The sequence below is a fragment of the Danio aesculapii genome, chromosome 12 (assembly GCF_903798145.1).
Source record: "Danio aesculapii chromosome 12, fDanAes4.1, whole genome shotgun sequence".
Taxonomy (NCBI): Eukaryota; Metazoa; Chordata; class Actinopteri; order Cypriniformes; family Danionidae; genus Danio; species Danio aesculapii.
The window spans coordinates 50171485-50187629 of record NC_079446.1 but is presented as its reverse complement, the minus strand read 5'-3'; the positions used below and the strand labels follow the sequence as shown (position 1 = coordinate 50187629).

The following is a 16145-nucleotide window of genomic DNA, read 5'->3' as shown; positions in this document are numbered from 1 at the left end:
TCTTTTCATTTGATGGTGTTGAACTCAACCACTCCCACCAGCAGAGCTAGGATTAAAAACGCAACGCTATTGGCTGTTTTTTTATAGGGGCGGAGCTACAATGTGTCCCGCCCTCTCTTCATTAATTAGTTGAGATTATGTCAAACGTCAAATTAAAAAATGCACATTTCAAAGCACTTGACTTTGACTCTTGTAAAGGCTAATCATCTTCTCCTCCGCCTGGTGTCTGCAGGCACCGCAGCGCAGCAGTTGGACGCCTCCTTCAACACCAGCTCTGCCCTGGAGATCTTCGATATGGATTTTTCAGATACATCAATGGACATGAAGCTCAGAGGAACTCTGGCCACCTCCAACAGGTCCATCACCACACCATACACTACATCCGTAATAGTCACATCGCAGGATATGTAATGAGTTGGGGTTATAGTTGATTTTATTCATTGCATAATGGAGCTAAAGTTTATCATCTGCAAGCATTTAAAGTGATAGTTCACCCAAAAATTAAACTTCACGCACTATTTTCATTTCACCCTTGCTTGTTTCAGACATTTATGAGTTTATTTTTTATGTTGAGCGCAAAAAGAAGATATTTTAATAACTCATAAATGCTTCAAACATGTTTGAAGGGTGAGTAAATTACATTTTTTCTGTGAACTTCCTTTAAGGCCTGTGACTGTGTGAACAGTTCAGAACATTTCAGAGTTTAAAGCACAAGGCTACAAGAAATTATAATGTTTGTAACTTTAATATATATTACATTTATATCAAATGAAGAACATTCGGTGTTGATTAATCAATATTCATACATGAATACTGTTATAGTCTCCGAAAAAACTGTAGTTCACCTTTATCTTTGCTGTATTGTATATATCTATGCTTGTCAATTATTTGTTCTGTATTATTTGAGATCCACTCCCCTACAAAGTCACCTCAATCAATCTAAAATGAACACTTCTTTGCAAATAAAGCAGTTTGAGCCATTTGGGGAAATTGTATTTACATGACAATATATACACTCACCGGCCACTTTATTAGGTACACCTGTCCAACTGCTTGTTAACGCAAATTTCTAATCAGCCAATCACATGGCAGCAGCTCACTGCATTTAGGCATGTAGACATGGTCGAGACGATCTGCTGCAGTTTAAAGCGAGCATCAGAATGGGGAGGAAAGGGGATTTATTGTTGGTGCCAGACGGGCTGCTCTGAGTATTTCAGAAACTGCTGATCTACTGGGATTTTCACGCACAACCATCTCTAGGGTTTACAGAGAATGGTCCGACAAAGAGGAAATATCCAGTGAGCGGCAGTTCTGTGGGCGCAAATGCCTTGTTGATGCCAGAGGTCAGAGGAGAATGGCCAGACTGGTTCCAGCTGATAGAAAGGCAACAGTAACTAAAATAAGCACTCGTTACAACCGAGGTCTGCAGAAGAGCATCTCTGAACACACAACACGTCCAACCTTGAGGAGGATGGGCTACAGCAGCAGAAGATCACACCGGGTGCCGCTCCTGTCAGCTAAGAACAGATCTTCTGATGGCTACTTCCAGCAGGATAACGCACCATGTCATAAAGCACCAATCATCTCAGACTGGTTTCTTGAACATGACAATGAGTTCACTGTACTCAAATGGCCTCCACAGTCTCCAGAGCTCAATCCAATAGAGCACCTTTGGGATGTGGTGGAACGGGAGATTGGCATCATGGATGTGCAGCCGACAAATCTGCAGCAACTGTGTGATGCTATCATGTCAATATGGAGCTTAGGCAAAAGGGGGTCCGACCCGGTACTAGTAAGGTGTACCTAATAAAGTGGCCGGTAAGTGTAATATAAAATATCACAGATTTTTCCATTATCATGCATCCCTACTGTACATTGATTAACTCACCAAAAGCAAAACTAAACAACAAGGTTAGTTTTATTTGTACACCGCATGCAGCTTTTTAAAAAATAAGAATGTTTAGGATGTTAGCAAATATCAGTAACAAATATATTCCTTTTGTAACAGTTAGCAAAAAAACATAGGGGGGAGGTTGAGCTGTCTGTGACTTTTACACATGTAAACACACCTTACATGTTCATCAAAGTTTGCTTGAGCTAATCCACTAATCTGAAGGTTTCAGGCATTGAAGGTTATTACAGACTCTCTTCATAAGGAACAGTAGAGACAGCCTCTGCATTACTCTGGCTGAAAGTGATCGATTCACATAGGTGTATTTTGTATGTGGATGTATTTTCCCTGAAATCTTTAAATTTACACTGATGTCATTAGCAGAAATGCAGGTTTAACAGCAGCTTTAGGGCAGAATGTGTCATAAATGTCGTCATCCTGCGAGACATGCTGAACATGTTTCTGACACGCCTGTAGAATGTCACTCACGGTATGCGGTATGTCTATATATGCAGATAAAGGCAAAAACAATCGCCCTCCTGTGAAATTTTTCAAATATTTCCCAAGTCTTGTTTATCAGAGCAGTTTTCACAGTATTTCCAATATTATTAGTCTTTTGGAGAAAGTCTAAACTGTAAAAACTGCTGTGGTCAATAATATTAGTTAATTATTAATATTAAGAAATTTTAATTTTCAGTTGTCTACAGAACAAACCACTGTTGCCTAATTAACTTAGGTACCCTAATTAACCTAGTTAAGCTTTTAAATGTGACTTTAAGTTGAATACTAGTGTCTTGAAGAATATCTAGTCTAATATTATGTGCTGTCATCTTGACAAAGAGAAAATAAATCAGTTATTAGCATTGCCAGACAGAATATGCTGACCTTTTTTGCTATGTATGCGGAGTGTAGGAGCTGAAAATCTAACACACAAAATGAAAAATAACTTGGCTTTTAAGGTTTACAATCAAAGTCTAATCTGAACCAAAATCTATAGCAGGTCTCTCATATAGCACGTTCACTAACAGGAGATAATACTTTAGATTGTTTGTATATTATTCAACATTAATACTGAAATTATTGTTAAAAAATATCAATATTTACACACATTTACATAAGTAATGGTTAACACACTTTTAGAAATGACGATCTTTGTTAAAGGCATTCGCCCCAACCCTCTCCATCATTCTCAGATGGGCTAAATCAAAGATTACAATAGCCGCATTTCCACTGTCGGGCCAGTGCAAGCCAGAGCTTTTATCAGGCTGGGCCAATTGCCCGGGAGTTTGGGTAGTGAGGCCAAAATCAAGTTGCATTTCCACTGTCAGGCTAGTAGCTCACTGCGTGTCACACAAACCCCGCCCCCAGAATGCCCCCTGAATCAAACGTCACACAACCAGCCTGCATTACATTATATGTCTATCCGCACATGCCTATGTATTTCCATTCGTTACATTTGTTTACTCACCGAACAACTGTTGGCATCGTGCATCGAGTGGTCTCGCCACTAACAAATGGACCCACTGCACCCATCCATAATATAAAACCACAGAAATTCTCCTCTAATTACTCGTTTTGATAGACGTTGTCAAACATTCAGCCCAAATGCTCCGGAGAGACCTAAAACATATTGATTTATTCCTAGGCTATATGACACTTAATAGGTACTTCCCCTTTATTGAAGGGTGTTGCATATTATTCGGTGATCTTAAGTAAACGAAAGTGTTAAGTGTTTCAGGACATAAGAGCAAGTAAAATATAGGCTTTCGTTTCACTCAGCAGCTATCCACTAATAAAGCTCTATATTTAAAATTTCATTTTTAAGTTTTACCACGTCATAATAAACACTTGTTTGAGTACATGGATCACATTTGGTATTTGCAGTTATCCCCAATGCATTAGTAAAGCAGCAGTGCAGGACTGGATGACTGAACAGAAGGTCGTTTCTGCTTTCACTCACCCATAAACTGCTCTGTTTGCACGGTTTGATTAATATCATCGTTTCCAAATACTGTATAGATCACATTTCAAACCTCCTCCAGTGTTTATTGTGTTTAGAAAATATCTCAAATCTTTTTTCCAGAGAGGCCTGTGTAAAATGAAAGTTTAATATGGCTTTAAGACGGTTTAAATCATGTATTGTATGTACCTACATTGTTATAGCTAGCCTTTGTTTGTTTTATATTGGTTTATTTATTTACTGTGATTTTATTTTATCTGATATTTGTAATTCTTTAAATGATTTCAATATAGTTTAGGCTCTTTTATCTAAATATGACACTATTGTGTTGAGCCTACAAGAGTGGACACGTCTTTTGTAGAGTTTTTGTGTCTTTCTGTTGTGTTCATATTTTATATTATCTCCAAAATAAATAATAAAGAAATAAGTCGCTCGCGCCTCGTGGCATCAACAGAGCTGTCAAACGAACGCTCTTTTTAGCCCGGTTTCACACTCACATACAGGCATCTAAACGCGCATGTATCATGCACAAACACACCTTTTAAACTTGACAAAAGTCTCGACAACCTTTACTGGCTGTTGTGTCTTTAATATGGTGTAAAGATTGTTATGCGCTACTGAAACGTCAAGGAGGACGCAGCAATGTCACTTAAAAATTAAAACTTTTTTATGCAACAGCCTTCAATTAAAAGGGAAACATAAGGGCGATCATAAACAAAAAGACCCCCAGCCTATAAGGTGTTTTATGGAATAGCCTATCTTAAACTTACCAGCTAAGTTACATGTATTCTTTCCCTTATTTATTTATTTATTTATTTATTTGTTTGTTTGTCGCATGTACTCGTGTGCAATCGGAAAACTAGTGTAATGACAGCACGCCATCTTTACCAGACTCGGGTAAAGTCCGCCTCTCCTTTTACTTGACCCCGAAGCCCCAGCTGGCCCTCTTTGGCCCAAGGTATTCGACGGGCTGAAAAAGGCCGGCCACTTGCCCAGAGAAAGCCCTGCTGTGTCCCAATCAGGTCCCGGAAGTGACAATGGAAACGCGACTGGCCCTGGCTCGCTCACTTTAGGCGCGATAGTGGAAACGCGCGGCTAATGGGCCAACTTTGGCCTGCGGGTCCTACTTTGGGCATCTCAGCTCTAAAGCATTAATAAAAACATCACTCATGCATGATTTTGTGTGTGTGTGTGTGTGTGTGTGTGTGTGTTTTTTCAGGTTTCACAGTCTGATCTGGGTGGCATTTGGTATGGACGTCCAGCCGTCGTCGGGTCGGCTCATTGGAGGAAGTGAGAGCGGTAGCGTGACAGTCTTCAATCCCGATGTGATTCTGACCGCAGGAGAGGACGCTGTGATTGGCCAGTCCAATAAACACACGGGACCTGTTCGGGCTCTGGACTACAACCGCTTCCAGGTAGAGCTCGCTGTCCTGCTTTTAAAAAATTCACATTTATTCAAACGCCACAATATTTTCCCCTCACTAAAGTAAATGAGTTGAAGGTTATTAACCTGTATAATTAGCTTCAGCATATCATAATTCATTAATTATATCATAATATATATTGAATAAGATTGTGTGAGCTCATAGCTCTGCATCAGACTGTCATACAGACTTAAGGCTGGACTCTGACTACCAAGCAGCCAATCACTGATGACCTTTGAACTTTCTACCCACACTTTAGCAACCAGATGCTCATTCCTTTCTTTTCAGCTTAGTCCCTTTATTAATCTGGTGTCACCACAGCGGAATGAACCGCCAACTTATCCAGCATATGTTTTACGCAGCGGATGCTCTTCCAGCTGCAACTCATACACTACGGACAAATTAGTTGATCAATTCCCCTATAGCGCATGTGTTTGGACTGTGGGGGAAACCGGAGCACCCGGAGGAAACCCACACCAACACGCGGAGAACATGCAAACTCCACACAGAAATGCCAACTGGCCAAGCCGAGGCTCGAATCGGCAACCTTCTTGCTGTGAGGTGATCGTGCTACCCACTGCGCCACCATGACGCCCCATCTAACATGCTAATCATGCTAATTCATACTGGAAACATACTAGAAACATGATAATCCATACTGGAACATGCTAGCAACATGCTAATCCATACAGGAAACATGAAAGCAACATGCTATTTCATACTAAAATGTTAATTCATACTAGAAACATGCTAGCAACATGCTAATTCTTGCATAAAACATGATTATTATCATAATTCATGCTAATAAGCTTATTTAACCGTACTTTTTCAAACATTTTCATCTATCCAAACTTTTGAAACTTTCTCAAACTGTTGAAAACAAACTATTTTTAACAGACTTAAATATACTGTAAGTTAAATGTGGCCAATGTTACTGGTAATGTGGCGATGAGGTCTTAATTAGGGATGCACCGATCCCGATACTTGGATCGGAAATCGGTTCGATACTGCATATTTTTGCCGGATCAGGTATCGGCCAGCTGGTACAGATCCAAATTTAATCTTGCGCGTGCGCTATATTCGGTCCACAAAAGCCATGAAGGGAGCCTATTAAAAGGCACTAGAGAGTTGTCATGTAGGCTACTATATCCCAAATGTTCTGACGCCATTTTATAGTGTAATGTGAAGTACAGATGAATATTCACTTGGTTAAATTCATGTTCAGTTCAGCGCTTCCCGCCGCTGCACCTGTCAATCATTCTCCATTCATTCACAATTTAAACTGAGTGTCGCATTAATGACAACACGAAACACTCTCCAAGACTAAATGTTCCTGTTAATAGAAGTAATCAGTGGAGAAATGCATTTAGTTCTGCATTAAATGGGTTGATTTTAACCTGCAACAAGGAGTTCATTGCTGTTTCTAAATCATGTTGCGCTGTGTCTGTTAGACCAGCAGATCGCATTCGCAACAATTTAGTAGTAAGGGTTATTACCTGCTCTTTACACACAAAGTAGACCTACCTGAAACTTTAAATGAGAAAAGACTCAATAATACATTGGACAGATCCTCAATGCACTGGTTTCTTCCCTTTGTGCTGCTGTTTTGGAAGTGTACGTATGCCAGAGGGCTGCATTCTGTGTCTCAGTGATGCATCAAGCACTTAGTTCACACACCAGCTGCTCAGACGCGACATGCGCCGCTCCATAAGATTAATTTCATAATGAGTTTCTATTCTCTCATCCTTCAGATTGAGTTCATTCTTCCGAGGTGCATCCTTTCAGTGCTGCGAATAGCTTGTAAAGCCTGGCTCAGTGATTAAATTAATGAAAGTGAAACTGACGGTGCGTTTGAACTGTCATTAACAGTAAATGATTTAACCAAATATAGGCTACTCTGAAACTGTGAATATTTCACTGTAATTTTATATATATATATATATATTAATATTTTATTTAAAAGACCTGTTGGTCAGTTTGTGCGCTGAAGCATATAAGCGGACCTTGTTTTGAACTTCTTGTTTATTGTGTAGATAAATGACCAACAAATTATACCACACGAAATTCGTTTCAAAATGAATATTTCAGGCAGAAAATAATTGTTGAGACATGCTTTCAGTTTCTCCATCTCACTCGCTGTGAGTTTAGGTGAGGGAATGTTTATTAAGTAAAACTGGTTTCAGACGGTTTAGTTTAGTCTGCGTCAAACCTGCAGGAAAAAGGCTGGTTATTTTACCACCGATTAGGGTCAATAGTGGTAGCCTATTACAGATTTCTAATAAAAATCTTAATATTAAAAAAGGAACCATAAGCTGGACCACAACAGATCAATGTCATAATGAATACTCAAATAATGTACCCCATAGTTTACAGCAGGTTTTTAGTTAGATTGTGTCATCTGTCATATACAGTAGGCCTGTAGGTCTGTTATTTTTACTAAAGGAGGCATATTATTTGAGTGTATCACCAGAAGTATAGAAACTATATTATGTTAAAATAAAAAACAGCACAGTATTGGGATCGGATCTGTATCGGTCGATACTCAGAATTTTGCTCTCAGGATCGGTTCCAAAAAAATTGTATCGGTGCATCCCTAGTCTTAATATATGGAAAGAGTGTTAAAGTTATTTTTTTTATTAGTCGTCGGTTATTTTAATACATCAGCATACAAATACAGTCTCGGGCATACAGTGGAAAATAGTAAAGGGAAAATATACAGACAGGTTAACATGGTATTACAGTCAAGCTAGGAGCAAAACATACCATGTTTATATACCATACATATATACCATAGAATAGAAAATCTGGAGAAATTATTGATGTGATGCCAAAAAGGTGTTTATAGCTGCCAGAAGTCATCTGACTTTTGATGTATATCATAGTATATCATCTCAAGTGGAAATAACGCACACACTTGAGACAACCACATTTTAAAGGAGGGTACCTGCGGAGATGACCACAATAAAAGTATACATTTCTTTGCCAGACAGACCAAAATTAAAAACAAATGTTTGGTGTGGGAGTCCAACACATTGTCTACTCCACCATACAACTAATACAATTCTAGAGAAAAACTGGATTTTATCTTAAGTGTCCTTGTAGAAAATGATGTACTTTCTTCCAAAAAGAGATGATTTTGTCACAGTACCAGAAACAGTGAAGAAATGATCCTTTTTTGCTTTTAAAAAGTATTGAATTTCACTCCTCCTGGTTTCTGTTTATGTGCAACAAACAGGCCTCGTGTGTGTTAGTAGTAGACATTGTCCGGTATAAGATTCTGGCGGTGTGATAACCTTGGATAAAAACATCACAGTTTCACGGTATAGTAATTACTGCTCTAAAATATACTCTTTTTAACTGTCTGGATTAAAAAACTACAAACTTTTTTCCCAATATACTTTATTTGGAGAAACATTTATAATATTTTGGAGCAGTAAACATGTCAGGCTATATAATTCAAATGAATCATTGACTCCTGCTCTCTTCATTAATATGTCTTCAAAAACACAGATTTCTTTACAATTTAAAAGGCCATCTTTGGATTTACTGGAAATACTGTTACCTAAAAAAAATCGTACATATGTCGTAGGAACTGCATAGCAGAAAATATTGGCAGTTTTAAAACCTTGACTTTTCCAGACCTCGGTATACCTTGAAAATGGTTATCGTCCCATGCCTAGTTAGCAGCCATGACACCAGTTTTATTTTTTCCCTCATATCAGAGTAATCTGATCGCATCAGGAGCCAATGACTCCGAGATCTACATCTGGGACCTGAACAACTTCAGCAATCCAATGACTCCAGGCACAAAGTCACAGGTACAGCTCGTTTCTCTAGTCTGGCGACTCTATAATGTTGTGCATTGTGCAATCTTAGTATTATTTGATGGTCAGTAAATGCACTTATGTCTCCGTTCCTTCAGCTCTGTGAGGTAAGATGAAGGTGATGGTGATTTTAATGAGTGTGGATGGTCTTCTGGTGTGATGTGGGTTTGATGAACCTCTTCTCTTTGGAAATTAAGCTCTTACTAACTCTCGGCAGTGCATTAGTAGTAGGGCTGCACAATATATCATTTCAGCATCAGTATTGTAATTTATCTACAATAGTCGCATTGCAAGATCTGCAATGTCAAGTTGAGATTATAATTAACCAAAGAACCACATTTCACAACCGTTAGTGGAGCCATTGCAAAGTTTAACCTCAATAAAGTGTGAGATTTTGCTTTGGATGTGATTTTAAGGCCTGTGACTATAATATTTGAAGCCGATTTTAACTATTTGGACCCAAATTATGAACACTATGAGTGAATTTCAGAACCTAAATACTGTACCTTGCTGTCCATCATTTTGAGCTCAAAATAGCACACAAATAATGCCATAGTCTTGTTATAGTCTCTATACTCTATAGCTGACATCATCTTCAGCAGCTCAAACACTCTAATGGCTAATGGACAGACGGCTGCTTCTCACTCAGGGCTGATGTTTATTCTAATAAGAGAGAGATGGGCACTAGTGGGCGGGGCTTTCCCCCTTTGATGACACATACAAAGGGAGAATGTTAATCAAAGTGTGTGTATGTATATATATATATATATATATATATATATATATATATATATATATATATATTGCAGAAACACAATGCATCATAATGCCAGTTTTTTCAAAATCGTGCAGCCCTAATTAGTAGCTGAAAAATCAACGCTGAGTGTCCGGAGAGCAGCGTGTGTTTGCTGGGTTTTGGGCTGTTATGGAGTGGTTTATAGGGACGTCACATGCGTCGTGGTTTTAGCATGTTTGTGCATGTGTTAGCCGGCGGAGGACGTGAGCGTGGTGGCCTGGAACAGTCAAGTGCAGCACATTCTGGCCTCCGCAAACCCCAGCGGGAAAGCAGTGGTGTGGGACCTGAGGAAGAATGAACCCATCATCAAAATCAGCGACCACAGCAACAGGGTAAGACATATTCTGCTCATTTTACTCCTGAAAATACAGAAATAAACTCAATTTTTGATTAAAGGAAACATCTAAAATTGATTTTGTTGTCATTAACTTTATTATTTAGCAGGTTAGATAATATAGCAATACAAATCTAAATAAATATATGGATGAATAAATTAAATCTTTGTGTATGTACTTTGAAATTGACCTTAAGTGTAAAAGATTGTTTAATGATTTACTTTAGTAATAGATTACATTTTTCAAGCTTTATTTTTAAAGTGAGTGTGTGTATATGTTTGTGTGTGTGTGCGCGCGCGTGTGTGTGTGTGTGTGTGTATATGTGTATATATATATATATGTGTATATATATGTGTATATATATGTATATATATGTATATATATATATATATATATATATATATATATATATATATATATATATATATATATATGTATATATGTATATATATATATATGTATATATATATATATATATATATATATATATATATATATATATATATATATGTATATATATATATATATATATATATATATATATATATGTATATATATATATATATATATATATATATATATATATATATATATATATATATATATATATATATATATATATATATATATATATATATATATATATATATGTATATGTATATATATATGTATATGTATATATATATATATATATATATATATATATATATATATATATATATATATATATATATGTATATATATACACACACACACACACATTACCTTCCTTACAGTCGGAAATGTAACATGGATTCATAGCGTTTTCAAAGCTACTTTGAATGAGTCCGATTTACCATACATTAAACAACAACAGCGTTTCACGAAAGACAGAGTTAAGATGCCGTTCTTTTATCCCACGTATATGCCATGAGGATAGACAAGAGACGAAAAAGAGACCAAGACCTTAAGTATGGTGAGAAAGAATGAATGACAGCTTTTAAAATAGTCTGAGAGGCATCCCCTTTTTGCCCAGTCGCTCTACCTTGGGTTTTATTAGCTTCATTAACTTATGTAAGCCATTTTTAAAAAGATACATATAATGTATAAAACTATACATTATTTATATTACTTCATAATACCTATAGATCTGATCAGCTTTTTATATTAATGCACAATGCACAGATATTGATGTTTCACAATGTTTTACATTACATTATTTGAATCTACCAAGCTTAGTCTACAACTGATTAAGATTTATTTAAAGTCAGTTTTAATGTTATTGATTAATGCACTTGACAGATTTCATTCGTTCATTTTCCTTCTGCTTAGTCCCTGGTTTACCACAGCGGAATGAACCGCCACTTACGTGACAGATTTATGCATTTTAGGTGGTTTGTGTAATGTGTTTTATGTTTGGTCATAGTTTCTAATTCATCTTTTTTTTTTTTACCTATTACTAGTCTTTAAATAATTACTAGTTACTAATTTTAACTAGTCTTGTCTCAATAGGTGGATTTAGAGGGTTTTGCAAAAAAAGCACAAGTGGATTTAGCTGGTTTTGACACAAAATAAGATTTACCTTGTTGAATACCATAGAATTGTCTAAAGTGACATTTTTTGAAAAAATGTGTTTCATTTACCAGCTAATAACTTTATCATTACATATAAAAGGAAACTGCTGAACCTAATCAGAGGAGCCTGATAGAAAATGCTCATTTACAAGAAAAGAGGTCTGATGGATTTAGAGGGTTCTGCATCTGAACTCTTCATATATAGTTGATAGTTTTTTAGATTTAATGTAGCAATTAAATAAAAATCAACATATATGCACTTTAAAATTGTTAAAATATATAAAGTTATATTTATTTTTAGCAGTTTGATTAATTTACTCACAAATGTTCTTTTTTTTAAATGTAGATCTAAATTTATTTATTTATTTATTTATTTATTTATTTATTTATTTATACTGGGACAATGTACAACATGACATGTGCACAACAGAGTTAGTTATAAAGCTAATTTACATCTGCAGTCCCTGGGCAGGAAGTTGTAACAAATTTAACAGTAAAAATAATACAATATACACTTGCAGTACAATACATACAATACATCATTGTCAATAAAATGAAATCAAATCAGTGGCTGCATATCTGATTTTGTTTTAGCCAAATTTTAAGAACAATTTTAAAATGATTAAAAGTGGTTCTCTCTCTGATATACACTGGTATTTTATTCCATCTTTCTGCTGCTTTAACTGGAAAAACTGATAGTCCAAAAGCAGTTCTCCTAAGCTTAACTGAACAATCACCTCTAACTGATGACCTAGTCTGTCTTATATTGTCCTTGCTGACAATCACACACTATCACAAATATAGCAATGAAAACCATCCAGACAACTAAATTAATAAATAAAATCACCATATATGCACTTTATAATTATACCTATAATATAACTATTATAATAATTACAGTTAGTGTGATTTTTTTTATATATTGACTTTTTAATCCGTTTCTTTAATAGTAAGTTTAGTGTATATATAAAATGTAAAGACCATTTTGAGGGATGTAAACAATAACAATGGTCCCAACGTATTTCCTGTTTTACATTTTTAATTTCCATAGCTTCCGAGAATCCTGAAAAGTCCACATATTGATAAATAAGTTTATGATAGCTGATTTAACGTTAAGTCATGATTGAATTGCCTCTTATTGCAGTTATGAAATATTTTGAGAACAAGCAGGAACTATTCATGGGCTAATGACATGACCACGTTGAAAGGGCCTATAGTTTCAATAAAACCTTTTGCTCTCTATAGATGAGATTTGCATTGTGGTGATGAGAATATGGATGGGAAATGCGTGTGATTGTCATGAAAATAGTGTCACAGTGTGTTGATGATCCTAAAATTAGCAATATCATTATATGCTAAATATATTGTGTGCGTGTGTGTGTGTGTGTTCAGATGCACTGCTCTGGGATGTTGTGGCATCCAGATGTGGCCACTCAGCTGGTTCTGGCCTCAGAGGATGACAGACTCCCGGTCATCCAGATGTGGGATCTTCGGTTCGCAACATCACCTCTAAAAGTGCTGGAGAACCACACCAGGTAGAGGAACCCGGATTACTACACAACATTAATATTCACGTCATTATTATTGTATTTCAATTACTTTTCTGATTACAGTAATTTAACACTTGTGTTGGGTTGTTTTCATCCACTCTGGGCTGATTTTGATTCTCAGTTTCAGCAAATGTGATGATTTTTGCTGACAAATCTTATTTGGACACATATTTTGGGAAAATGCTTTGAAATTTCCAAAAACTCAACAATACACTCTGTTCAGATTGATCCCCCTTTGGTGATGTTAATGCAGTTTTTACTCCATTGACTTCCATTATAATCACATTTATTGATTGCAAAGCCTCATGGCAGCATATAATCATAACTACTTGATTGTTGCAGCTTCTCAGGAAATTCGGGAGGAAGTTTTCAGTGTTAAAGTTCAGTTTAGCTCAGTTCAGTGTGGTTTAATAATCACTACTGAGCATCTGCTGTGTACAGGGTTTAGGCCCAATAAGTAATAATTCTGTTTTGTCTGAGTTTAAGAGAAGATAATTGTTGGTCATCCAGTCTTTAACATCTTTAATACACTCAGTTAGCTTGGACAGATTAGACGTCTCGTCAGGTTTAGTTGAAATATATAATTGAGTATCATCTGCATAGCAGTGAAAGCTGATCCCATGTCTTCTAATAATGTCTCCCAGGGGTAGCATGTATATTGTAAACAGCAAAGGGCCTAGAACTGATAATGTGCTGCTCTTTTGATTCTCAGAGGGATTTTGTCGATCTCGTGGAGTCAATCTGATCCTGAGCTCCTGCTGAGCAGCGGGAAAGACAATCGCATCCTGTGCTGGAACCCCAACACTGGAGAGGTACCACACACACACACACACACACATAGATAAGCGCAGAAATAGGCACACATGCACATACAGACACACACACACAGACAGACAGACACACATGCACACAGACACACACTTTATTTATACACCACTGCCACATTTATGCATGGATAATATAATTATTGTAGTTATATATATATATATATATATATATATATATATATATATATATATGTATATATATATATATATGTATGTATGTATATAAATATATGTATGTATGTATATGTATAAATAAATCAATCCTAAATGTAGCTGGAAAACGATCTAAGACACAACTTGAGTGATGCTAAGACAATTTAAGAAATAATTTGCATGAATATTAATTTCATTTGAATAAAATTATTTAGACAGTTCTATCGAATACAAATATTGTTTTATAGAATTATCTGTTGTGTGTTGTCTAACACCCGACTCGTGGCCGAGAGTTAGGTTTATTAAGTCTTACCTCACTGGCTCGTCATCCCTCCTTTTTGCTTCTTGCAAATAATCTATCAGGAGGCATGCTTAGTCTAAGTAAGATCACCATCATATTATTTAAACTTTGTTTTGTTGACTTGCAAACTCACTGTAAGCTGACACCTCTGCATTAGCGGCGCATGAGCAATGCGGCTATTTTTTCAGCGTGCATATTCAAAACCAGGACTTACACCAGGCGCAGAGAAGCGTGTCAAGTAGGAGCGGTGCGTGAGGCGTGCGGGTGTGTCTTTTTTTTTTGCGCACACGCTTAGTTTGCTTTTTGATTAACCCTTAAAGACCGAGACAGTCGCCTGTGGCTAAAAATAAGTATTGGTCTTAAATGTTTAATAACTTTTGATTCGCTGATCCGATCCGTAAAATTCAACAAATGGCATAAAGAGGAGAGTCTCAGCTTTCCATCGATAATCACATAACGTAACACATCCTATACATGGATCTGAGGCTCTTATGGTTTGTCTGTTCTTATGTTTTTGGACCAAAAAACATTTTAGACTGGACCTTTAAATGATACAGATTGAAGCTTTGGGTTCTCCTGTTTAAAATAATATATGACACTTGAGGCTGACTGCTAAAATGAAAATAAGACTGCTTTGTAATAATATAGACCCATTAGGTGCCCACAAAATAGCTCCAGGTCTTTAAGGGTTAAACTACATTGCTTTCAGCAGCGTTGGTTCGGTTGCACATAGAGAACAATGTCTTATTAAGAGTGGGATTACCACTCTCAATAAATACACTTGCATGTAAAGTTAATCATATCTCAAAGCATTTACTGGGGCACTGGCGATTTATACTGGGGCACGTGCAAGTAAACGGGTCTAGTGACACCCCTGGTAGATGTAAACAGTGCATTAACTACTGTTAGAAAGCATGAATGCATTATTAAATGGTAAACAATAATTAATAAATGCTGTACAGGTATTGTTCATAATTAGTTCATGCTATTAAACGCGTTAACTAATGAAACGTTATTGTATAGCATGACCTAGTTTATTTTGGCAGAATTTATATTTAATAAAATGATATTAATTTAATATTGTGTGATATCGGAAGTGCTCTGCATCACAGCATTTGTGTTGTGTGTTTCAGGTGATTTACGAGCTGCCGACAGCCAATCAGTGGTGTTTCGATGTGCAGTGGTGTCCTCGAAACCCCGCCCTCCTGTCAGCCGCATCATTTGACGGACGCATCAGCGTTTACTCTGTTATGGGCGGACGACTGCAGCAGCAGCAGCACAGTACAGTCGACCAGGTCACAATTCATTCACATGTTGTTTATATACTGCCTCCCTATACATAACTCCTCCACTTCTCTGATTCTGACTGTAATGTGATAACCGGCTCATTTTGAGAAGCTGCTGTGGAATGATAATCATTGTGAAAAGCACAAGTAAACTTTTGTTTATGGGTAATATAGAGTTATTCTAATTATTATTGATTATACAGTAACTTTAATAATAATGCATGTTGGTGTATAATACAGAAATA

At 36.5% G+C, this 16145-nt stretch overlaps 1 protein-coding gene across 2 annotated transcripts in view; it reads left to right on the top strand.

Annotated features, from left to right (window-relative positions):
- Positions 1-16145, top strand: part of sec31b (SEC31 homolog B, COPII coat complex component) — a 62237-nt gene that overhangs the window by 2742 nt on the left and 43350 nt on the right. For both annotated transcript variants that reach the window (XM_056468930.1, XM_056468929.1), the window contains exons 3-9: positions 233-356; positions 5071-5266; positions 8998-9093; positions 10087-10227; positions 13176-13318; positions 14046-14145; positions 15748-15909. In XM_056468930.1, coding sequence (XP_056324905.1) covers positions 233-356; positions 5071-5266; positions 8998-9093; positions 10087-10227; positions 13176-13318; positions 14046-14145; positions 15748-15909 — 962 coding nt within the window. The remainder of the gene's footprint in view (positions 1-232; positions 357-5070; positions 5267-8997; positions 9094-10086; positions 10228-13175; positions 13319-14045; positions 14146-15747; positions 15910-16145) is intronic.